Below are 25,992 nucleotides of genomic sequence, written 5' to 3' on the forward strand. Positions count from 1 at the left end.
GCTGAGAGTACTAATAAGTGTAGGGGTTGGAGCCAATGAGGGTGGCCCCTTCCTTGATGGGAACAGTCATCCCTTAGGAACTGCCCTGCCAGCGCATCAGCCAGCCAGAAAACAGGGAAAGAGGCTGAGAAACCGTGGTAACCAAGTTTTGCTGGCACTTTGTAAAATGGTAACTGCAACTGCCAAGGCTATGCAGAGAATGCTAATAAGCCTAGGACAACCTGTGAAGAGTGGACCTAGAAAATGTCCACCCACCGACCAGACCAGTAGCCCTAAGGAGCACCACTCTGTAGATTCCTGCAGATCTGCCCACAGGACTCATTCACAAGGAAGCCCCTAAACATGGCTACATTGCGCCTTAGCTTCACAGCCCTCAAAATACTTCTGACTCAAATGTCTTAGGGTCAGAGTAATGACATTTAGCACATCTGCCTAGAAAGTCACAGTTTTCCAATTTGTAACAAACATTTTGCACCTTTTTAAAATCTCATTCTAAAATCCAAATGGTAAACAGCTTTAAGAATCAATATGAAATGTTTTAAGTGTTCTTTGTGGATTCACATAAATTCTCCCTGCCCCTCTCATCAGAATCTATTCTGACTTTCAGGGAGCATATTAAAGGTAGAAACCACTGATGTACAATAATCAGTGTACAACCATATTCTTAAAAATCTAAATTTAATCTTGGTTAGCTGAGAATGCTTGAAACACTAATACAGTGCTCCTCTGAAAGTCACACTCAAATTTTGAATTCCTCTTTCTAATGAGAGCTCTTCACCCATTCCCATGTCTCAAGTACGCAAATGAAAACAAAACAAAAAAACTGTAACTGGGATTTAAAAGTATAACATTCTTTCTTCTCTCTTATGTATTACTTTCTTGTCATACTTCATTCTGGAAAAAAAAAAATCCAATCTGAAATATAAAGTGGGAAAAGGGAGGCGTCCATAGGTAATGTGAGTTATTATCATTGTTCTAGTTGTTGGGTTGAGTGGTGGGTTCACAGACGTTCATTACATTATTTAAAAGCCATTATAATTAACTATTAGAAAATAAGAGGGCCATACATGCACGAGTGATGACAGAGTGTCATAAATCAGGAATTCTGATTATTCCAATCCCATGCACCTAAGGTCTGTTTAAAGAAAAAAATAATAATGAGATGGTGATTAAAGAAAAAATAATAATGAGATGGAGATTTAAAAAAATAATAATAATGAATGGTGATGCAGGTAGCTAATGGTTAGACCTTCTAGAGTTCACCAAACTCCTTTGGCAGGGACATCTTTATAAGCACGCAGCCTGTGCGGCTGCACAAGGTCCTGCCTTTAGAAGCACCCAGCCTTTATTTATGCTCTGCTGTCACAATCTTGAAATTTAAATAATGTTTTACCAAGATGTCCTTTTACCAAGGTGTCCTGCATTCATTTTGCACTGGGACCAGTAAATTATCAAATCAGTCCTGTCCCTAAGTTTCCAGAGGTTAAATTTACCTACAGTTCCCCATAATTTCGTCCCCATCCAACTTTAATATTTTTTAAGTTTGCTGCTTCTTATCCCCAGATTATTAATATAACAGTCAGGTGAGCACCCTAGAGCAGTCTTATTTCCTGTATTTCCTACGTTTCCTTATTTTTATTGTCCAAATCAGTGTTGCCTGTGCTATAAATGGAGCTGCAGTTATATATTGTTTTTATAATGCTTCTTCTCAGATCAAAAACTTCAAACAGAACTCATTGGCTAAAAAATAAATGCACCGAAGTCTCTATCTAAATTCATCTTAACTGCTGGATTATACAAATTCATTTTCTAATAGTTGCCCAATTTCAACTACAACATATAACCAACCAAACAAGACAAATTCTGAACAATTCTTCATGGTAGGAAGAATTCAAATAAAGATTTATGGAAATCCTCATTTTCAAAAATTACTGTCTCAAAAAAAAAAACATAACATAAGTAAATGTTTTTGCATTCCTGAAATGCCCTGTGTCTACAGTGATCAGGTACAGAAAAGCTACTTCAAGTTCAAATATAACTTAGCAATTGCCACATGGTGCAGAATCTTTCCACCCCTAACACTCCAAAAACCCAATCAGACAAGTGGCCGTAATCTGACTCCCGGCACACAGGGAGCTGCGGGGCAGGCAATGAGAGCTGCACTCTGGCTGGGGAAGGCATGAGTGACAGACCCACAGCAAGGCGGTGGGGGTAAGTCCTTCTTTGCCTTAAGGGAACAATGCTTAGGGCCAAAAGATGAAACTGTCTCTTTTATTACAGATATTTGTGCCTTCTTAGGCAGAATCTGGAAGGCAGCTATAGGGCAGGTGGGTGGTTCTTTTAGATCTAAGTACTGGGCATTTTCAGAAGAGAGGCATAGAGAAGGTAGAAGAAAAGGGATGCTTTTTAGCCAAATCCTCCATATGTTTGAGATCTGCAAAATCCCAGGAAAATTACCCTATGAAGGTAAATCTAGCTATAGTACATTTCTTCAGAAAAATTACTCACCCAGATGCTCAGGTGTCCTGGAGTGGATGAAGCTGAGTGTTCAGCTAGAAAGTAATGTATCCGATTCGGTACAACCGGGTCACATCAACAAACCCCCTTTGTTCTGGGGAAGAAGAAGCAAAACTAATTGTGTTGATCATTTCCAGTGACTGTGAACATGTAAGGGAACACTGACAATAAAAACAGGGTGCTATGGGTGACGCTAGGGTGAGCCCTCATAAGGCCAGAGATATGTATATGCTGCCAGCAAACTTCACGGTTCACAGCCAACTGAGCCTGGTCCATCTGCTTTGGAAGAAGATCAGATTTTTGTGGATTTAAAAAAAAAAGCTAAAAACATTCTTAAAGAGTACGTTTATGTTTTGTTTTGGTGTTTTGCACTGTTTTAAATTCTCTGGCTGATGAAAATTTGAAGCTGAAAGAGCAACTACCTCTGGAGAGGTAGACAGGTGCATGAGAGACCAAGCAGGGAGAGAACTTGGGAAATGGCAGAAGTGAGAGGTGAAGGGGGTGAGCAGGGGGGCTGGCCTTTTCTGGGTCCCACCTCTCCTGGTGTCTCCTGCGGGGATGAAAAGGACGTTTCCTGCCCACCTAGCTTCCTTAGCCTCCTGTTTTGTCCTCCTCCTTCTCCCCACTAACCCTGACCACAAACGACAGCACCTATGATCGCATTTTGCCCCCTTTGCCATCCTGGCTACAGCCCTGGGCTGCCAGTGAGTTCAGAAATGACTCTCCTAACTTCTTCAATGTGTGACTTTTCTGAGTTTACCCTCTTTGGGAATATTTTTAGTGTCTCCTCCAGGGTGCCCTCCCTGCCCCATTCCAACCACCGTTTTCGTCTCTTTACATTCTTTTCCTCTAGGGAGTATGATGTCATTGTCATCCCACCTGGGGTTTTTCATACTTCTAAGATTCGCTTCACTGGGGCAGGGGATGCGTGGGATGTGGCTGGCCACCCCCTTGTGGAGCCAGCTCTTTATCCTGCCACCCGGGCCTGGGCAAGAAAGGGTTTTTCTCTCTCCACCTCTAAAGCAAAGCCCCATAGCAAACTAAGAGCTAGGCTGAGCTGGAAATTCCCCTCACCCTTTTTGGCACTGCATTTCCTCACTACCCATGCAGAAAGCAGGCTCCCGGGAACATTCAGTGACGTGGGGAAATGAGGGCCCCGCAATTTGTCAAAGGGAAATCCACAATAATACTAATCTCTTAAAGTACTTGACTTTCTTGCCTAACCCCTTACGTGGTCCTCTGCAATTAGATTCTCTGGTAAATGCTCTCCATACTTCTTGGCTCTCATGACTATTACAGGCAAAGGACAAGGGCAAAAGTCTTAGATGATAGGGTAACTGGGGTAATTGCCCCCGCAAAAGGGGAATCCTAGCCATTTCCTGCCAGAATGAGCAGTTGGCATCAATATCGTCAAACCACCCCTTCTCTGCTCCAGAGATCTAATGACAGCAAGAGGGATATAGACGGGAGGAGAAGGCGTCCTCCCTCTCCCAGACTCCCTGCCCACCACCCTCCCCCGAGAAGCTCCGCAAGGTGAGACACACTGTCCTATAAGCCCGTGTAACAGAAAGCCATCAAAAAGACCTTAGAGAAAAGCCGTTTTCCATAGAGCCTTCTGCTCAGGGGCCCACAGTTTCCCTAGCCACACCCCCTTTTCCTGACTTCCCGAGCTCTGCACCATGAAGGCAGGAAGGGTACCGGGGCATTGCTGGCACACCCCAGCCACCAGGCTCCCTTTGGCAGGTTTATCTGCGTTGTACGGTCAGGGTCAAGGGGTGAGAGAGGGTCGGGCACGAGGAGAGGCTGTCCTTCCTCCCCTAAAAGCATCCCCCACTCCCATCTCTCCCCTCCTCCAGCGGCCAGGATGCAGTCGGGCCGGCGGGCAGGCAGGCGGGCGGTCTCGCGGGGCCGCTTCTGTGCGTGCACCTGGCCGCCGCCCGGGAGCCTGCCGCGGGCCGGGAATGGCCGCTGCTCCGCCCTCTGAGAGGCGCTCCAGGCTCCCTGGGGACGGAGGTTGACACGTTCCCGTGCCGCGCTCCCAGATCTGGGCGGTGCGCGTGTCCCTTGGGCAGGCTCAGCTCCCGGACTCCTCCCGCTGGCAGCCTGCTCGCTCCTGGCGCAAAGGAGAGGGAGGGAGTGTCGCTGTCCCGGCTGAGGCCCTGCCTGTTCCCATCGCCCTTGCTAGTCACCAGAAGCTCCTCTCCCCTCAATGAGTTCACTTTCTCAAAAGACAGCCTTCAGCACCCTGGTTTCCTAGAAGGCTTCCCCCTAATCCAGAGTCTGAGGTGAGGGGGAGATTTTCAGAATGCCATTTCAAAGCAATCAAGTGCAAAGCTAGAAAAGACGACCCCCCCACGCACACCTTGTTTTAATGCTTTATGTTCAAAATGTAAGTGGCATATAAAATGTACTCGAAACTTAAAAACTTGCTCTAAGGGAATTAAGTACAAGGTAAATATATTTTATTCTTAATATTTTAAGGAATTTGATTTAGACATTTTCCTTTCTAGGGACAGTTTGGATAATTTTCCAGTGAAACTGGATGATCTTTGAATATTAAATGAAAGGAGACTAGAATAACAGTCTCTTGACTATTCATGAAGGAGCTTTAGCAGAAGCATTCTTTCTTGGTGTGCAAATCACGCTTGGCAGTCCCTGCCCACAGTACCCAAAGATGGCAGGCCTTGTTCCCTTCACCTAAATTCATAAACCTGGGTGTAGTGGCTTCTGATGCTGATTTGTTTCTCTTTTCAGTAAGTGTGGACCTTTGTGTACCAGAGAGAACATCATGGTGGCTTTCAGAGGGGTCTGGACTCAAGCTTTCTGGAAAGCAGTCACAGCAGAATTTCTGGCCATGCTTATTTTTGTTCTCCTCAGCCTGGGATCCACCATCAACTGGGGTGGAACAGAAAAGCCTTTACCGGTCGACATGGTTCTCATCTCCCTTTGCTTTGGACTCAGCATTGCAACCATGGTGCAGTGCTTTGGCCACATCAGCGGTGGCCACATCAACCCTGCAGTGACTGTGGCCATGGTGTGCACCAGGAAGATCAGCATCGCCAAGTCTGTCTTCTACATCGCAGCTCAGTGCCTGGGGGCCATCACTGGAGCAGGAATCCTCTATCTGGTCACACCTCCCAGTGTGGTGGGAGGCCTGGGAGTCACCATGGTAGCGTCTTTAGCTATTTTCAAACTAGGACTCCAAGCTTCTTGCAAACTCTTTGCTAAATAATGCCTTGGTGGCATGAGGCACATCCCTAAAATAGCTAATATACTCCTAGGGAATTTTTGATGATTCTTAATAGTGTGAAAACGGATTCTGGCAGTATTTAGGTATATCTGTAAGAAATCATTGTTTGCTCTTGAGTGCCTTAAAAATAACAAAATCTAGGTGGCCCGAAAATTGTGTTGGTTTTTTCCTCTCCTTCTCCCATTCCAATTACTATATTGACTTTATATTTAGCTTAATGCATTTTCCTTACAATTATTTGTTCACTAGCAGAAAAAAACTATTTTCTTGTCATATCCATAAGATGTACAATGATCTACATAAAGGGTTATGCTTAAAAAAATAGACATCTGATCCTAGTTTTGTTCTTAGCTTATTAGGAGTATCAATTGTTAACTCAGCACCAGGGCTGATTAAAAAAAAATGTACATGGCTTAAATTTTAATTGAAATATATATTAATTAATTTAAACCTAATTAATGGATTTAATCATTGCCTTATAAAATTACAAGGCTCTGAAAAAATTCTTTTACAAGTTAAGTGCTGCAGTGGCACATTTTGCTTCCTTTGTAGAAAGGGACATTCAGCACAAACTCCTGCTTGGTCATTGTAAGAGTAATTATCTGTGATGACCCAAAATGAATATAAATTTATTCCATCTTTTTGGGGGGTGAGAGAAGGAAGGTCTCAGTTGAAGGTGGGGTAGAAGACTTACCTTTACTTTTTACACAGATAAAATGTGCCTTTCACAATGATATTAATACATTGTCATCGAAAATACCCTTGCTTCAATTCTGATGGAATATTTTTCTTTCTCTAGATTCATGGAAATCTTACCGCTGGTCATGGTCTCCTGGTTGAGTTGATAATCACATTTCAATTAGTGTTTACTATCTTTGCCAGCTGTGATTCCAAACGGACTGATGTCACTGGCTCAATAGCTTTAGCAATTGGATTTTCTGTTGCAATTGGACATTTATTTGCAGTAAGTTTCCAAGTCCATTTAAATAACCAATCCCACCTCATTTATCCTCACTCTAGCTGGCCTGAAGATGTTGTGTTTTACAGCAGTAGCTCTTTAGTATCCAGCCATGACTGACCATTTTAGATTATAATTTTTCCAACTGCGCAATGAGAATGTTGATATAGCTGCTAACATCTTGAGGTTCCTCTAAGTGACAAATGACAGCAAATTGCAATGAATGATACTTGCTAGTAGCCCTGTTTCAGCAATGTCTGAAGTTGTTTTCTTGTTTCCTATAGATCAATTACACTGGTGCCAGCATGAATCCCGCCCGATCCTTTGGACCCGCAGTTATCATGGGAAACTGGGAAAACCATTGGGTAACCCTCATATTGATAGTTGCTATCTTCCTACAGTTGAGGACAATTACCTGTGGGGCTCTTTTATTTTTCATTATTTTGCTTACCAGTTTCTCTTGCATTTCTCCAACCTTGACCCCCACTTTATTACATCTTCCATAAAGACTTGGGAAAGAATAGCACAGATCTGCTGTAAAAAGATAAGAGATGTAAAAGATCTCTTATTGAAGGTTCTAGGCCTTCGATAATAGTCTTTTCCTTTTTTGAAGCACTATTTTAGACACTGTATCTAGCAGATTGCAGCAGAATACACTGTATATAGAGGTTGCCTATGTGGAACAAGTTAAAGTCAGCATGGTGTAGTGAATATGGTGTTTAAATAATTGAAAGTAAAGTCTTCCCAGCAATAATGGAAAAAAATTGCAAAAAAAAAAAAAAGAAAGAATGAAATACTTAAAAGCGCTGCCCATAGATATTTACCCTTTTTTGTTTACAAATGCATAAACTCAATTAATAGTATGTAAGTTGGAAGTATTTGAACTGCAGATGGTGTCGAATAAATAGTGCAAAGGTTTATGTTATTATCACCATAACCGTAACCGGAAAAATAAATGTCTCACAGAAAAGGCTCACTTTTCAGTCTCAAACCTAACCTATTATAACTAAATATTTATTAATGTAGTGGCAGTGCTTCCAGAGAATAGCAGTGTCCATTTTAAAATATTATAATTAATTTTGTTTCAGTTGTTTCTCACAGCAAAGGAATTTAAATCCTTTAAAATTAAATAAGTAATGCAGCAGTTGTGAAGGCCATCAACATGCTAACTTACAATAGCCAATAAAAATATGAGACCTGTAAGCCAGCTTCAAAGAGGGCTAGCTTTTATTATAATTTATATATTGCAAATGTCACTTACAACTTTAAAAAATTCATGAACATAACAGAATATGCCCCTTGTGTTTATTTAGACAGTGATTACTAACCTAGTCACAGCCATTCATCTATGGTATACACTGCAAATGACAAGAAAATGCACCACTGCTATGTGCATTCATTTCTAAGAAAAGTATACCAAATCTTTAAAAGTAATCTACAGCATTAAATAATAGAATGAGAGTCAATGTTCAAACCAAGACTTAGCCAAAAATGCCATCCATGAGATTAGTCATTTTGTCACTGATACCTCCATTTATGTCTCAAAAACTGTTACCACATTAACAGAAATGGAAATTTTTAGTGAGTAGTATATGATTTTGTTTTCTTCTTTTTGAGATGGAGTCTTGCCCTGTTGCCCAGGCTGGAGTGCAGTGGCATGATCTCGGCTTGCTGCAACCTCCTCCTCCTGGGTTGAAGAGATTCTCCTACCTCAGCCTGGCATTACAGGTGCATGCCACCACACCCAGCTAATTTTTGCATTTTTTTGTAGAGACAGGGTTTCACCGTGTTGGCCAGGTTGGTCTCGAACTCCTGACCTTAGGTGATCCACCCACCTCAGCCTCCCAAAGTGCTAGGATTACAGGCGTGAGCCACAGTGCCCAGCCCTGATCTTATAATGAAAATACAATTTTCAGTTCAACATATTAAATTGAAACTATTTTGTCATTAACAACTTTTAGTTAAATTTGTAAGCACTTGAAAATGTAGATGAAAATATATATTTTATTAATTACTTGTCAGTTGCAGTAAGCTAGTTAAAATTTAAATAGTAGGAACATTCTTAGCTTGTTGATTAAACCAAAAGTTGCCCTATGTTATATTATACCAAACTTAATTCTACTAAAAATAGCAATGGTTGTATGAAATTTAGAACTAATTTAAAGTATATTTGTAGGTAGAGAGATTAGAAATAACATTAAAATATTAATTGGGTTTTTTGTATAGTGTAATTATATTATTTTAGTTTTCTTTATACTTTTACACATTTTCTAGATTTTTAGCAATAAAGATTCTTTACTTTAAAGTACATATGACTTCATTTTGAAATAGCAACTTGACACTGAGATTTGTTTATTTTTGAGAACATGCAGCTGGGTATCTTATTCACAGATGTTTTGGAAAGCGTAGTAATTATTTTGCTGTTCTAGTCTCCCTTGTGGGATTTGTAGCCTGTGGAATAGTACATGTCTAATGAGACCTTAAACAAAGAGCAAAGACATTTAGAGGAGGGCTCTCATTTCTCCTTTAAAAGGGCATAAAGAAGATAAAGGCTCATATGGGTTTTTTCATGTTCAAGAGAGGAACTTGATTCTTCCAGCCACACTAGCAACAGTTTCCCCATAAATATTATGTCTTCAGCCTCAGTTTAAATTTTGAATTTTAGTTAAATCTTACAATGAGAATGCAAACTGAGATTAATTTGCAGAGGGTGTTTTAAACAAAAAGCATCCATCATGTTTTTTTCAAATGAGTGTGTAGTACAGTGGAAAACAGTATACTACAGTGTTTGGAACAGTGTTTCAAAAGAGAGGTTTTCATTTTTTTGAGACAGGCTCTTACTCTGTTGCCCAGGCTGGAGTATAGTGTCATGATCATGGCTCACTGCAGCCACAACCTCCCTGGGCTCAAGTGATCCTCCTATCTCAGCCTCCCAAGTAGCTGTCCGGACTACAGGCGCACACCACCAAGCCCAGCTAATTTTTTTTGTATTTTGTAGAGACAGGGTTTCACTATGTTGCTCAGGCTGAATCGAACTCCTGGGTTCAAGCAATCCACCCACCTTGGCCTCCTAAAGTGCTGGGATTACAGGCATGAGCCACTGTGCCCAGCCTCAAATGAGAGGTTTGAAGTCAGAGAGGTCTGAAATCTCAGCTCAACCATTTGATAAGCATAAAAGTTTAAGCAAGCTTCTTACCCTCTCAGAGTGTCACACTTCTTTTCATAAAATGGGAAGAATAATAATATTTATCTCATAGGTTATTGTTAGAATTAAATGAGATTATACAAGAAAAGTGCCAAGTATGGCTGGCTCAGGGACAGTGCTCAACAAGCAGGGTTTCTGTTGCCCAAGTGCATCTGTTAAATAAATGTCTAATAGCCTACAGCACACATGTGCTCTAAAGCAAATGCCTGCACTTCATGCAAACTCAAAACTTTATTCTAGGTGCATAGCTATTATGTAATAATAATTTCCAGCTGGGCACGGTGGCTCACACCTGTAATCCCAGCGCTTTGGGAGGCCGAGGCAGGCGGATCACGAGGTCAGGAGATTAAGACCATCCTGGCTAACACAGTGAAACCCCATCTCTACTAAAAATACAAAAAATTAGCCGGGCACGGTGGCGGATACCTGTAGTCCCAGCTAATCAGGAGGCTGAGGCAGGAGAATGGCCCGAACCCAGGAGGCGGAGCTTGCAGTGAGCGCAGATTTCCCAACTGCACTCCAGCCTGGGCGACAGAGCGAGACTCCATCTTAATATTATAATAATAATAATAATAATAATAATTTCCATTTATTGAAATCCTATGGAATTGCTACTTCTCAACTAGCCATAAACTCATGTTTTTTCACCAAGCCACCATCTTAAGAACCACATAGATGAAAGCTATCTGCACAGTAATGAACGCGAGGTTTTCATTTAAATCAAATCACCAAATTTTGGAAGCCTGGAATGGAGCAGATTACTATGAACTAAAAACTATTAAGTACTTTACAAGTATTATTGCATTTAATCCTTTTACCCTGTGAGGTTTGTATTATTATAATCCCCACTTGACAGATGAGGAAATTAAGACTTGGAAAGTTAAGTAACTGATACAAGCACTCACAACTCTGCTAAGTGGCGGAGCTGGGTTGGTTTTGATCATGCTTACCTGAATAACGGAATCCCCAAAAGATAAAGTCTGTGTTATGATCAGATTGTGCAGGAAACCAGTGTAAGATGGCAATATTGAGAAAATAAGAGAAGGACTCTCCAGAAAATTTTTTTTTATTTTAGTTAAAGAATTCTTAGTGTGCTTAATTTGTAGTACCACCAAAGAGGATCTATCTTTACATTAAGGATTATCATAAGATGGAAAGAACATAATTAATGAAAAGAGGATAGGAGATGAAACAGTTCCTTTTTGCTTTCTGTTCAAACGCTGTTTAATAATTTATGGATCTCTGATGAGGATTTGGTGTGTTTTCTTATTTCCTCTCCAATTCCCCTCTTTTTGATGCATGACACAAATACACTCTTAATTTAACCCAGCTAGATTCTATATTCATGAGCTGCTCAATGGAATAGCTTTTCTCTACTTACACTCTATCCTCTTCCATCTTTTCCTTAGATATATTGGGTTGGGCCCATCATAGGAGCTGTCCTCGCTGGTGGCCTTTATGAGTATGTCTTCTGTCCAGATGTTGAACTCAAACGTCGTTTTAAAGAAGCCTTCAGCAAAGCTGCCCAGCAAACAAAAGGAAGCTACATGGAGGTGGAGGACAACAGGAGTCAGGTAGAGACGGATGACCTGATTCTAAAACCTGGAGTGGTGCATGTGATTGACATTGACCGGGGAGAGGAGAAGAAGGGGAAAGACCAATCCGGAGAGGTACTGTCTTCAGTATGACTAGAAGATCGCACTGAAAGCAGACAGGAATCCTTAGAACTGTCCTCAGATTTCCTTCCACCCATTAAGGAAACAGATTTGTTATAAATTAGACATGTGCAGGTTTGTTGTTTCATGTCATATTACTCAGTCTAAACAATAAACATTTCATAATTTACCAAGGAGGAAAGGAAGAAACCTATTGTGAATTTCAAATCTAAAAAAAGAAATATTTTTAAAAATCCTTAAGCAGATATATACCTATTTTATCTAGTTACCTTTCATTAACAACCAATTTTAAATGTGTGTCAAGATATGGTTAAGTTTTGCCTGACAGAACTCAAAAACACGTCTATCAGCTTATTCCTTCTCTACTGGGATATTGGTATGGTCAATTCTTATTTGAATATTTATTCTGTTAAACTGAGTTTAACAATGGCAAAATATAGTATGTCACAGTCATGCACATTCAAGAGAGAAAATATAACAAGTTCTTTTATGAGCAATCTCTTATGTATAGACTACCTCGGCAAAAGAGCATTAGCAGGCGTCACTGCTAATCAGTTACTTCCTTCCATTTATATCACAAATACCCAAGTTTCAACTCTAACTTCAATTCATAGTATTTCTTCCTCCTCAATGCCCAAGGTAATATGGGACTAAAGTCCAGAAATTTAAGAAGAATATTCAGAAACCCTTCCCAAATCATAAGGGCACCTTTGAGATTCAAGACAAGCAGACTCGTAAAATCTTGTAGAGGCAGAGGCAAAGTTACCATCATAAAAAAAATCACAAACAAAAAGGAAATCTGTATTCTGGTATCAAATGGTTGATCTGTTTTCAGTGCACACCCTCAAATGCACCACACCAGTTTAATGATCTAAGCTTTTAACCCCTTTACCACTTTGCTTATTTTAAAAAAAATTATTGGCAAAACTGGGGATTTTGTTTGTAACTTTGGTTATCTATATTTAAACATTAGCTGAGACATATTTTTGATAATGAACTTAGCTAGTTGAGTCCTGGCTTTTTGTTGATTATTAAGCTGTGTTCACTCTAGAAGGTGTAAAGGCCCTGTCCCAATCTCTGCTCTCTCACTTCTCATGACATTTGTTGATAATCTTTACTGCAAGTGTAATGACATTTGAGTGAATTAAAATGCATGACAGACAAGGTACAACATGGTTGCAGAATAAAAGGGTGAGGACATCAGATCACTCTGTATTCAAAGCTTACTGGATGACCAATCTTTCATTTCTGGATATATTGTATATAACCCAACACATTTTTAAAGTATTTTTGTTACTGACTCATTTACTTGTCAAGATAATTGGTTTTTCTGTCCTGCTTTGCCTTTTGTCAGTAGAATGTTCTCCAGAAACCCCAGTTTCTGTCATCTTAACTGTCTAGTCTAGGCGTTAACTTAGACAAAGAACTGCAAATGTCAATCTCACTAAACAAAAGCTATTAGAAGTAAAGCAAAAACCTATCACTACAAGGAGTGACTTGTAAATAACTGATGATCAAGGGCTGTCTTCTCTCAAGCATGGTTCCAACTGTGTGTCACTTTTTAGCGTTAATGGCAGTTGTGTGTCTGTGGCAGTGAGATAATGGACCAGTATTAAACTGATTCTCTTCGGTGCTAGGAAAGAGTGATGTGTGAGATTCCCAGAGAGTCGTCACACCAGTGTTATGCCTGGGAGTGCCATTGGCATACCACAGGTGCCTAAATCCCAGGCCCCTTTCTCAGGGGGTGTGGCCACACCACACACTGCACCAGTGACACATAGTTACTTCCTGGCTGGGACGGCACCTATAGAAACTAGGGTGCAAGTCTCCCAAAGATGGTTTGCACTGTCATTTCAAATGTTTGTACAATATACCACTTAGAGGCTTAAAATCAGGGTGGTTCAATTCAAAAGGTAATATCAACCATCAGCAAACATGTCAGTTTAAAAATAAGTTCGGTTAACAAGGAAGTGTTAAACAGATTTTTTGAATACACTTACAATATACTGGCTTATAATCATTTTTATTTTGCCATATGGTTTATTTCATATACACTCACTTTTACACTCACTTCCAATTATAGCATTCAATAAGTTAGGGTTAAAAAAAAGTGAATGATGTTTTTGTAATTTGTTTTCTATTAGCTAGCAGACAGCCTAGCACATAGTATGTATTCAAAACAAGTGTGTTAATTAATAAAAATACATAAATCTCATTTGAGATTTAAGAATATAAATAATTTTATTTTAATCTTTATTTTGCTCAATATTTAATAGGAAGTATGATTTCAAGGACTACTAAAGGAAGGCAATATACATGTGAAAACCATAAAATATATTTTTTACATTCTACTATTTTTAGGGGCAGGAAGTGAATAAAAGCTTTAGCACTTTTTTCCCCCTACATATGAGACAACATATTTTGTATTTCACTCAAGGCTCTGCCAGTAAAAAGTAATGAAATTGTACCTTTCTAATGACATCTATGCAGCAGGGGTCTATCGCCTTGTGGATGGCACCAAATTATCCAAGTGTATTAGGAGACTGGGGCTTTTTTCTTTAATCCCTTCTTATTAATGAAGTGCATAGTGCTGCTGCCAGGAGACCACTGCTGACAGATATACAGAGAAGAGATGAGAGAGGAAAAACTGGGAAGACATAAATGAATTATACCCAGCCATGAAACAATGCCAACTGTCTCTTCCCTAAGGAAGAGTACAAGTACCCTAAAATTGTAAGGTGGTCCCTACACTGAAAACGCACATAGTTTGTCAAAAGTGTACAAAAAGGAAAGAGTCTTATTTTAAGCTTTCAGGCTTTCTTAAAAACTTGGGGACCAGAATTTGAATGTATGTTTCCACTGTTGAAGACAACATTTTCTTCAAAGAGCCTTAACCTTTTATACTGGAAGGAAACATTTTCTGGACCCAAGTAGTTGCCTAAATTTAAGATTCCTACACTTTATTTCTGCCATTGATGCTTTTCCTAAACCCTTATACTATCTTTTTATTATCTGAGCCATTTCCTAATGCAGCTCATAGGTGCTAGCTAGAGCTGCTGCTCAGTATTGAAGATTTTACAAGGAGATTAGAAATCTTTGGAAAACATATGTGATGAAATTGAGCTATATGATTTATTAGAGATCTGATTCCAAAGAGCACAGAATACTGTTCTCAGACCATGAAACCAGACAACACAGGTATTTGTTTAAACTCGATAATGACAGGAAAATTCCAAAATAGAGCAGTAAATTCAAATGGTAGGATGAATCCTAGAAGGCCTCTGATTGCAGCATGTTGACACCAACCTCACATGTTACGAACACTTCACAGAGAAATTGCCTTTGTGACAACTGAAGATGGCAGTCTGAGGGGCACAGACAACCTTATCAAACAATATAAAAGCAAATATAAATTCTCATTATAAGCACTATAGAATATGCAAATTCAGAACACTTTATACTTAAAAGTAATTCTGTCTTTCCTAATGTGTTTTTAACATGAAAATTAGTAGGAAGATGTGGTTACTATTTGGAAAGTGTAATGTAGCAAAACTCTCTTTCGTTACCACAAATTTTGTGAGTTTAGTACTTTACAGATTGCCCCATAAGAGCAGTAGCTTTTGAAGCTCATAATTCTCTGAAATAAATGAAAGACATTTAATTCAAGGATCAAAAATTGTGGCCATTTTTGCAAATGACTACCTATAGCCTGTGAAAATACATTTCAAAAACTGTTATGTGCAATGAACACTAAATTTAAGAGCAGTTACAGTGTGACTCACTCATGTTTAAAAAAATTGAAGAGCTAAAAAACACATCTAATTTATGTAACCCATTGGAATGTATTTCTAGGTTCTCTTCAGGATTAATTAAATAAACATGCAATTTGTGAAAACATATAAACAATTATTTATCACTTTTATGACCCAAATCACAATAAAATCGTCATTTAGGATAGACTGAGGAGAATAGACTGAACATATGGTTATATTCACAGTTATTTATTAACTTAAATGTTATTCCAACATTAGAGCTAATGTTAAAAAGATTTAAACTGTAATGTCTAATATTTGGAATAATATATTAAAGTATTAGCATTGTGGTTGATTTTCATGAATTATGTTGCATCTTGTACTACTAAGCTTGTGAAAATAAACATTTGGATGTTTTAAAAGGTAAACATTATGTCTGATGAAGTTAAAAATTCATTTGTAGTTAGATCTTAAGATCATCCTTTAGAATGATCAGGAGGCTTAGATATTTGAGTATAATCAACACCAAAGGAAATGGTGGTAAGCCCATGAAATCAAATGCATTTTTTGAAAGCCTGCAGAGTATACACTGTGGGATGTCCTGATACAGATAGTGAAAATTGTGTTTGTACAGGCTTAATTCAAAATGTCTGCATCTATTCAAAATAAACCATTGGTTATCAGCTATCATTATGGTGAATCTGAAAGTGAAGACACAAACAACTGCGACTGGTATGGCTAAATAAATGATCCGTCCTCAGGCCATTTGGCAGATTCTGCCTACCCAGATGGATAATGTAGGCTCAGTGAGTACTGGTTTAACTCCCTGGATTCTTGGTTTGAGGGACTTCTCAATTTTGAGAGGTTATACACTCTCAGTGGAAGACTAAGGACAAGCATGTATGTAGTGTGCAACCCATCAGATGAGTGGTGAGTGATGCCTTAGGAGCCAGGTGGATAAGTACCTCACTTATAGCATTGGTCACACTGTAGTGAAATCATTGGTGTAGGTGTCTGTCTCCTCCACTAGATTCTAAACTCCTTATTGTGTCTTATTTATTCTGTATCTTCCCACTCCCACCTCCATCCCTTGACACTGAGACGAGGCTTGACTTTTCACTTAATAACTGTTGGTTGCATGGATAAAGAAAGAAATTAATTAATATCTTACAATCATTAGGAAATGTTCAATCTAGTTGGATTTTGCTGCATAGATGTGTGCTAAATATTTGAATTCTTGTAGTTTCAGGTAGAAGCCCAAAATTAGCTCAACACTAAAGAAAAAGGGAAATGCAAACAAAGAATAAAACACTAATTGGATTTCTAAAATTTATACCTAATGTGTAGGCAACTAGACATGTTTTCATTGCTATATTTATACAATAGCCAGATGTTAGATGAAATTTAGCTCAATGAGTACTTCAGCAAAAAGAAAGTATTTTAACAAGCATAGAAACCCACAGATATAAATGTCAGCTTGCTTTTGGATAATTATCCCATTTGGAAAATATCCAAAACAATGTCACCTGAATTAATTCTCACTATTTTTCCATTTTTCCACTTCTTCAATCTTTGGGTTTAAGGCAATATTAAGAACTCTAAAAAGCTGAGTTGAGTTCTTCAATTTCCACATGTTCAGAAATCTCTGGGAAACGATTATGTTGTTTGTAACCTTTTTGCCTACCACATGGCTGATGCTCAATAAATGCAAGATGGATGGATGGATGGATGGATGGATGGATGGATGGATGGATGGATGATGGAGGGATGGCTGGATGGATCATGGATAGGTGGATAGATGGATGATAAATGAGGGATGGATGGATGGATGGGTGGATGACAGAAACACTCTAATCTGAAGATACTAAACTAATCTATGAGCAAATGAAAATCATAGCCTGTATTCCTTCTATCCTTTCAAGGACTACTTTTCATAGAAGAGTTATAGAATTATGAAAGCATCAGCCAAGGGTATCAAGGGAAGAGGAGAAATGAATGCATTAGAATAATTATCAATTGTGAGCACATATATGGGAATTTTGAATTTATAAATATTATTAATACTCAAAGCTCATTGTGGGGCAAGCATTATCATCATTCCCATTTCCAAAGATGAGGAAACCAAGTGTCAAGGAAATTAAGTAAATTACCCAAAATTACATTTAAAGGTAAAGCAAAAACTGGAATACGGATCCCAATTAATCCCAATCCCCACACAGTTCCCCTAAATCACACAAAGTTCTCCATTCATCTATCAGCTTCATTTCCCGTTAGCCACGTTTCCTTTAAGTGGCAAAAAATAAAAATATGTTCTATCTATACTACAGGAACACCTCATGTCAACGCCACCAAAGGGCAATAAAGTAAGTACTACAGGGCTAGACTAAGTATGGCAGACCTTACAAAAGTTCTCAAATAAGAGAATAGCATTAACTGCTACAATGGGTTTAATTTAGGATACTTTGGATAATTTAGGAAATTTTTGGTTGTTTTATCCTTAGGAAAATATTATAAATCCCACTATTTGAAACATTTTTCATTTAGTCTAGAAAAGAGAGTTGAGGATAACTGTAAAGTTAGTGAGAAGATCTTCCACATTTCAATATGAATAATAATAACATTAGCTTTGTATTTTTGTGCACTTACTCAAGCTTTACATAAGTTTACTTAATCCTCATAGAAGCCTTATGAGGTAAGTCCTGGTACTATTCCCATTTTTCAGGTAAAGAAACTGCAGCTAGGCCAGGCACGGTGGCTCATGCCTGTAATCCCAGCACTTTGGTAGGCCGAGGTGGGTGGATTACCTGAGGTCAGGAGTCCAAGACCAGCCTGACCAACATGGTGAAACCCTATGTCTACAAAAAATACAAAAATTAGCTGGGTATAGTGGCGCACACCTGTAATCCCAGCTACTAGGGAGGCTGAGATAGGAGAATCACTTGAACCCGGGTGCCGGAGGCTGCAGTGAGCAGAGATGGCACCAGTGCACTCCAGCCTGGGCGATAGAGAAAAAAAAAGTTAAAAAATAAATGGGAAGAGAGAGAGAGAGAAAGAGAGATAGAAGGAAAGAAAGAAAGAAAAAGGAAGGAAGGAAGGAAGGAAGGAAGGAAGACAGGAAGACAGGAAGACTGCACTCTAAGGATAGCAAGTAACTTGTTCAAAGACACACAACTACTAAGCCATAGAAGTAGGATTTGAACCCAGGCAGTCTTTCTGTAGATCTCTACTCTTAGCCACCGCCTGTGTTGTCTCTTCCCTGTGGTGCTTTGGGGTTCCACTAGTTCCAGCTTTCATTATCTGCTTTTTCCAAGCCTTTGACATTTTCATATACAACAGAGATTGCAGTGTATTGGAACTCTTTAGTAGTTCCCGACTTAATCTATAATAATCATTTTGACCACCTCTGAAGGAAGATTTAAACACTCAAGTGCAAATGCCATGAAGATAAATCGGCTAAACTTACAAAGTATTTTTGAAAGGGACTTTGAATGGCCAATTAAACTCTTTATTTAATGAGCGGGGGGGTGACAGAAATCTCTTATACAATATACCTTCCACTTTTTAGCTCAAATTTCCTTGTTAGTCTTTTTATTACTATTATTATACTTTTAGGGTACGTGTGCACAACGTGCCTGTTTGTTACACATGTATACATGTGCCATGTTGGTGTGCTGCGCCCATTAACTTGTCATTTACATTAGGTATATCTCCTAATGCTATCCTTCCCCCCTCCCCCCACCCCACGACAGGCCCTGGGGTCTGATGTTCCCCTTCCTGTGTCCAAGTGTTCTCATTGTTCAATTACCACCTGTGAGTGAGAACATGCAGTGTTTGGTTTTTTGTCCTTGTGAGAGTTTGCTGAGAATGATGGTTTCCAGTTTCATCCGTGTCCCTACAAAGGACATGAACTCATCAGTTTTTATGGCTGCATAGTATTCCATGGTGTATATGTGCCACATTTTCTTAATCTAGTCTATCATTGTTGGGCATTTGGGTTGGTTCCAAGTCTTTGCTATTGAGAATAGTGCTGCAATAAACATATGTGTGCATGTGTCTTTATAGCAGCATGATTTATACTCCTTTGGGTATATACCCAGTAATGGGATGGCTGGGTCAAATGGTATTTCTAGTTCTAGATCCCTGAGGAATCGCCACACTGACTTCCACATGGTTGAACTAGTTTACAGTCCCACCAACAGTGTAAAAGTGTTCCTCTTTCTCCACATCCTCTCCAGCACCTGTTGTTTCCTGACTTTTTGAGGATTGCCATTCTATCTGGTGTGAGATGGTATCTCATTGTGGTTTTGATTTGCATTTCTCTGATGGCCAATGATGATGAGCATTTTTTCATGTGTCTGTTGGCTGCATAAATGTCTTCTTTTGAGAAGTGTCTGTTCATATCCTTTGCCCACTTTTTGATGGGTTTGTTTTTTTCTTGTAAATTTGTTTGAGTTCTTTGTAGATTCTGGATATTAGCCCTTTGTCAGATGGGTAGATTGCAAAAATTTTCCCCCATTCTGTAGGTTGCCTGTTCACTATGATGGTAGTTTCTTTCGCTGTGCAGAAGCTCTTTAATTTAATTAGATCCCATTTTTGTGGTCATTTCTCTCTGCCCTTCATTGAGACTTAAGCTCTCATCTCGATTTCAATTGTCAATATGTATTTTAATCCTTATTTACCTATTAATCACCCAATTTATATATGCTTGAGTGCCTATTTTGTTCAAAGATCTATCACAAATTTTAATAAGTTAAATTTATTTATTGAATATTTATCGATTTTATTTTATAAAATGTAAATAAGAAAATCGGTAAGATGGTGTTCAGCAATCACTTGAGCTAGTGTTTGATCACTTACCCTAGATCAGCCTGTAGAGTTGAAAGATTGGCTTTTTAAAAATAAAACAAAATAAAAGTAGGATGTGTGTGCGTACATGTGTGTTTGAATGGGCCAAAATGTAACATTGTTACACTGCCAACAGCTTTGGGGAATGATTGGATAGAATGACTATTTTCAATACTTTCTCTTTCTTTCAATAAGAGGACCAAGATTTGCATTTATAAAAATAGGACTGATCATAACTATCACCATCCTGTTTCCAAACTACTGGATTGCAGCCTAAGTCCCCAAACATTTTGACTTCAGACTCTTGGAAGAAACAATATCTTTAAAAATGTGGAAAAAATTGTACTACCAATGACTGTGGAAAACTATTTTTTAAATTTGGGGCCCCCAAAAAGGAGAGGAAAAGAGAAGAGGGAGGGAAGGACAGCACTCATCCCACAGTAGCAGCAAAGTAGGTGGAAAGGGGCTCCCAGCTCTTCTGCCCTCGATTGACTGCAGGAATCACTAAGACAGCAGTTGCCCGAAAAGTCCCTGTGCTAAGTCAGCATGTACCTGTCATCCTATATTGTAATTAGTGCCCCAAAGAGAACTGGGCTATGCATTGTCTTTAAAAAACTCAAGCCCATACTTCAATTTTAATTCCCAAAATGTCAGTTTAAAAGGAAACAGATTCTTCCTATGAAATGAAAAGACTCACTTGATTTCATCAATGAATGCGGAATCTTGATTTCATCAATGAATGCAGCATAAAAGCAGGATTTCTCCATTTCTGTCAAGAAATCTAGTCTCTAAAATTTATTTCTTTAAAAAAAATGGTCTAAATTTTAGCACTTGGCTCCTGGAAAAGTTTCACCATATTAAGCGACTCCAAGATTTCAATGTCAAATCTTATCACAAAGGACTTGAGTTTTATCTTGTTGTTCCAAAAGCTGATATTATGGAAACAGTCACAGAACTAAGGAATGAGAGCAGCTGAGATTTCTCCAGTGACCTGCAGTAAGGAAGACTTGAGAAATTCAGATATAGATTATTCAGCCCTGTGGTGTTAGTATGTTATGGTTAAATCATTCATATCCTTTGAACTCTAATAAAAAATTCCCATCAAACAATGACATTTTCATCTCATCAAAGTTTAATCACAAGAGTATTGTAATTCTGATTTTCTTCACCTCAGTTCAAATTGAAAGTAATTGTCAGACGTCATTTAATTCTATCCATTACATCCATTCTTATCTGTTCTCCCTCACATTATTATGGTCCATTGTGCTCTCCAAGAGGCATGTCATGTTTTTTCTATTATTCAAGAAGTTTTAAAAGAACTTTGTCACATACTTACAAATTGTACACTTAAGGCTCATCTTTTAAAATAACTTGAGATAACTAACATGAATGGAAAGTGTTTTCTTGAAACACTAAGAGACATGAGGGGCAATGTAAAAAACCACTTAATTGCCTGAAATTTTGATTATTTCAAAAACATTCTTAGCAACCCCCAGAATGACGGACTTAAAATGCAAAAAAGCAAAGAGGAAAATACAGCTTGTTTAATTTTCTTCCATTGATGTTTGGGAAAAAACTCTCTGCTCTAGTCCTGAAACATCCTGGGATCTGGGTTAAGAAATGCCACAAAGTTTACCCCAGTGAAGACAGAGGGGATTGGCTCCTTCCTGGGGGTGGCCTGTGAGTCCTAATCACCACTTCCAAGATATATGGAAAGCCAAAACAAAATCCAAGAGGACTATAGGATTTGGGGATAATATATATGTTGTATTTTCTGTGTTTCCACAAGAGACATGTAATGCTTCTAGAACCAGAATGTAAAAAAAATGAATGATATTTTAAAAGAGACCTAAGAGGTCCAATTTAAATATATGGGCCAGAGGGAACACAGGATATAATATGGGGCCTTTTAGATAGTAATGCTTCTCATGTTTGTATCCATTTCAAAGCCGGAAAGCTTCAACAAAGGCAGGGGTCTTAAGCTCAAATTCTTGCAGGGGTAGGTAAGCAAGCAATGCAAAGAATCAAGAAGAGACTGGGACAAACTGGGGCAAACTCAACTCTGCAGATTTTTGCCACCTGAGTTCTTGGGTCCCATGTAGCCTGATCTGATTTTTCAGATGAACTTAAAATCAAAAATTGTATACGAAGTCTCCAATTCTCTTCAATTCTATCATTTGCCAAATCTTAAATTCTTTTTGCCTCCATGCCTATTTCCTCTACCTTGGTTCAGACCATTGCAATAGATAACTGCATTAGCCTCCAGCCTCAGTGGTTATCAAGAAAGGGTGACCTTGCCCACAAGGAAATACCCCAAAATGTCTGGAGACAATTTTGGTTGTTTCAATTCAGAGTGAGTTTCTGGCATCTAGATGCCAGCTATGCTTCCAGACGTTCTACAATACATAGAGCAGTCCCTCACTCCCAATAAAGAATTATCTGGCCTAATATGTGAATAGTGCTGAGGTTCAGAAACTGTATTATTCCATTCTCATGCTGCTATAAAGAACTGCCTGAGACTGGGTAATTCAGAAAGGAAAGAGGTTTAATTGACTCACAGTTCCGCAAGGCCGGGGAGGCCTCAGGAAACTTACAATCATGGCAGAAGAGGAAGCAAACACATCCTTCTTCACATTATGGCAGGAAGGAAAAGTGCCAAGGAATGAGGGAAAAGCCCCTTACAAAACCATCAGAACTCATGAGAACTCACTCACTATCATGAGAACAGCAGCATGGGGGTAACCGCCCCCATGATTCAATTGCCTCCCACTAGGTCCTTCCCACCACATGTGGGGATTATGAGAACTACAATTCCAGATGAGATTTGGGTGGGGACACAGCCAAACCATAACAGAAACCCTGCAACTGATCTACCTGCCTTCAATTTTGCTTCACGCCAATTCATCTTCACACTGCAATCAAGGTTATCTCTTAAAAATGAAATAACCTTCCTTTAGTAAAACCTGGGAGATACTATTTATTTTTCTACCCAGATCCCACACACATACTTCTTTGCAACAAGAATCATTTTGCTTCAGAGAAAGATGTGTTCTCAGTCCCAGGGAGTCAATCCTTATTAGGCTTACTCAATGAGAATAACTTTTTTGGCCTCCCCAGTGACTGATTTAGAAAAGGGCTTGAGAATAACTCATTGACTGTGATTTGAGACAATATTTCTTACTTAAAAGGGGGCTCTGATAGGTTTATTTGCAAAGATGGCCATAATAATGTATAACATTCTTATGTGTGTGTACCTTTGAAATATGACTTTGCTGTTTTTCCCATCGTGTGGTAAAATCTATTCCTAATTCCTTGAATTTGAGCTGGCCACTTCTTTTAACCAACAGAGTGGAGCCAACTGGGTATTGTGTAATTTTGAGTCTAGGCCTCAAGAAACCTTGTAGCTTTAGCTCTCATTGCCTTGGAACACTGCTTTGAGATTGCCATGTGAAGAAGCCAAGCCTAGTCAACTGAGGGATGAGACCACATGAAGCAGGGAAGCCAGTTGCCCCAACCATGCAGCTGAGGCCCTAGACCTATAAGTAAGATTATCTTAGAACCACACCACCCCAGCTGAGCCACCAACTGACGGACTGCAGGTGAATGAGAGTCTAAGCAAGAGCAACAGAAGAACAGCCCAGCTGAACCCAACCCACGCTGCTGAGTCCCAGAATCATAAGCAAGTAAAATGGTGGTTGTTTCTGGATATTAAGTTTGATGTGGTAGGTTTCAATGTAGTAATAAATAACTGATACAGAAACATATGGATATTTCTACCCTTTGGATGCTGTTGTGTAATAAAAGCAACATCTGGCTTTTGCAGCTATTCTGAGGGACATACTTGGCACCTAAGAAGAGCAGGGTAGAAAAAAGAAATTATCCTAATCTTTTATGTTGCCACGGAGCTGCCAAATTAACCATCCTACTTCCAGACATTTATTTATTTATTTATTTATTTATTTATTTATTTATTTAGACCGAGACTCACTCTGTCACCCAGGCTGGAGTGCAGTGGTGCAATCTCGGCTCACTGCAACCTCTGCCTCCCGGGTTCAAGTGATTCTCCTGCCTCAGCCCCCTGAGTAGCTGGGACTACAGGTGTGTGCCACCATGCCTGGCTAATTTTTGTATTCTTACTAGAGAAGGGGTTTCTCCGTGCTGACCAGGCCAATCTTGAACTCCTGACCTCAGGTGACCTGCCTGCCTCAGTCTCACAAAGTGCTGGGATTACAGGCATGAGCCACCGTGCCCGGCCTATTAATTTATTTTTTAGTAGACAGGATCTCACTCTGTCACCCAGTCTGGAGTGCAGCAATGCAATCATAACTCGCTGTAACCTCAAACTCCTGGGCTCAAGTGATCTTGCCGCCTCAGCCTCCTCAGTAGCTAGGACCACAGGCATGCACCACCATGCCTGATTAGTTTTATTTTTCATTTTTCTAGAGGTGGGGGGCGGTCTCACTATGTTGCCCAGGCTGATCTCAAACTCCTGGCCTCAAGCATTCCTCCCATCTCAGCCTTTCAAAGTGCTGGGATTACAGGTGTGAGTCATCAGCCTAGACTTCTTGTTATATGATAAAACATAGTAAAATGAGCTCCTTTATTGTTTAAGCTACTTTTGTTAGAGCTTCCTCTTCCTTAAATGTCAAAATGTTCTTCAATGTGAAAGTGTTCTTCTTTGGATTTTCATTGTCCTTAGGATAAAATTAAAGCCTATTCATGATCTAGCCCCTGCTAATCCTCTAGCTTCATATCTCATTTCTGCCTTTTTCATCATCCCTACCACTCCTCTGCTCATCGCACTCATATTGAACTTCTTTTGATTCTTCATATGAGCCATTCTCTCTTTCTCTCTCTCTCTCTCTCTCTCTTCCCCACCCCCCACCCCAAGGACTTTAACCCAATCACCTCAATGCCATCACCTCAACTTTCTCACCTTTTAAAAATGTAGTTCTTCAGAAAACCAAACACTGCCTGTTCTCACTCATAAGTAGGAGTTGAACAATGAGAATACATGGACAAAGGAAGGGGAACGTCACACACTGGGGCCTGTTGGGGGGTGAGGGGTTAAGGGAGGGATAGCATTAGGAGAAATACCTAATGTAGATGATGGGCTAATGGGTGCAGCAAACCAACATGGTACGTGTATACCTATGTAACAAACCTGCACGTTCTGCACATGTGCCCCAGAACTTAAAGTATAATTTAAAAAAGAAAAGAATGTAGTTCTTTTATACAGAATATATTTTAACAGCTCTACAAAGTTTGCCCTACTGATAATGCCCTACTCTTTCCACTCATTTTTCCCTCCTCCCCTAAAGGCAATCACTTTCACCTATTCTAACTATATATTTTGGTAATTACCTCTATGTTTCTAAATAATAGATTTGTGCTGCCACTTGCTGATTTTGTTAGCTCTGGGTTTTAGACATTTATCTATTGACTTGACACTATTAAAGAAGAAGATTTATTGTGTTTCTCTCCCTTGTTTCCAACACGCAAATATATACATACACACTGAGCCATGGAGTTAACCCTGGTTTCTTTGCTTTTCTTGCATGAGTTTTTCTTTTTCCCGAAGTTAATAATAATATTAATTTTTGTTTTCTTAATTTTTTATGTATTTATCAGTTCACCCTGCAAATCCTTCATCAGTTGTCTACATTTCCTCTTTAAGTGTTTGGACATAGCAAGCATTCTATCAGTTTCACCTTCCTAAAAAAACCTCTCTGACAGCCTTTCTGCTCCAACCTGGACTGTTGGAGCTTCTCACCTGGTAACTGTCTGTC

General features: G+C 39.3%; 1 protein-coding gene across 1 annotated transcript; it reads left to right on the forward strand.

Moving 5' to 3' along the window:
- Positions 1-2,065: 2,065 nt before the first annotated feature.
- Positions 2,066-15,791, forward strand: AQP4 (aquaporin 4). The gene is made up of 5 exons (XM_032152599.2): positions 2,066-2,211; positions 5,272-5,686; positions 6,567-6,731; positions 7,010-7,090; positions 11,340-15,791. Exons 1-5 carry the CDS (start codon positions 2,180-2,182, stop codon positions 11,616-11,618), a joined length of 972 nt encoding a protein of 323 aa, XP_032008490.1. The 5' UTR covers positions 2,066-2,179; the 3' UTR covers positions 11,619-15,791.
- The last annotated feature ends 10,201 nt before the right edge of the window (positions 15,792-25,992 follow it).

The sequence above is a fragment of the Hylobates moloch genome, unplaced genomic scaffold, assembly GCF_009828535.3.
Source record: "Hylobates moloch isolate HMO894 unplaced genomic scaffold, HMol_V3 SCAFFOLD_5, whole genome shotgun sequence".
Lineage (NCBI taxonomy): Eukaryota > Metazoa > Chordata > Mammalia > Primates > Hylobatidae > Hylobates > Hylobates moloch.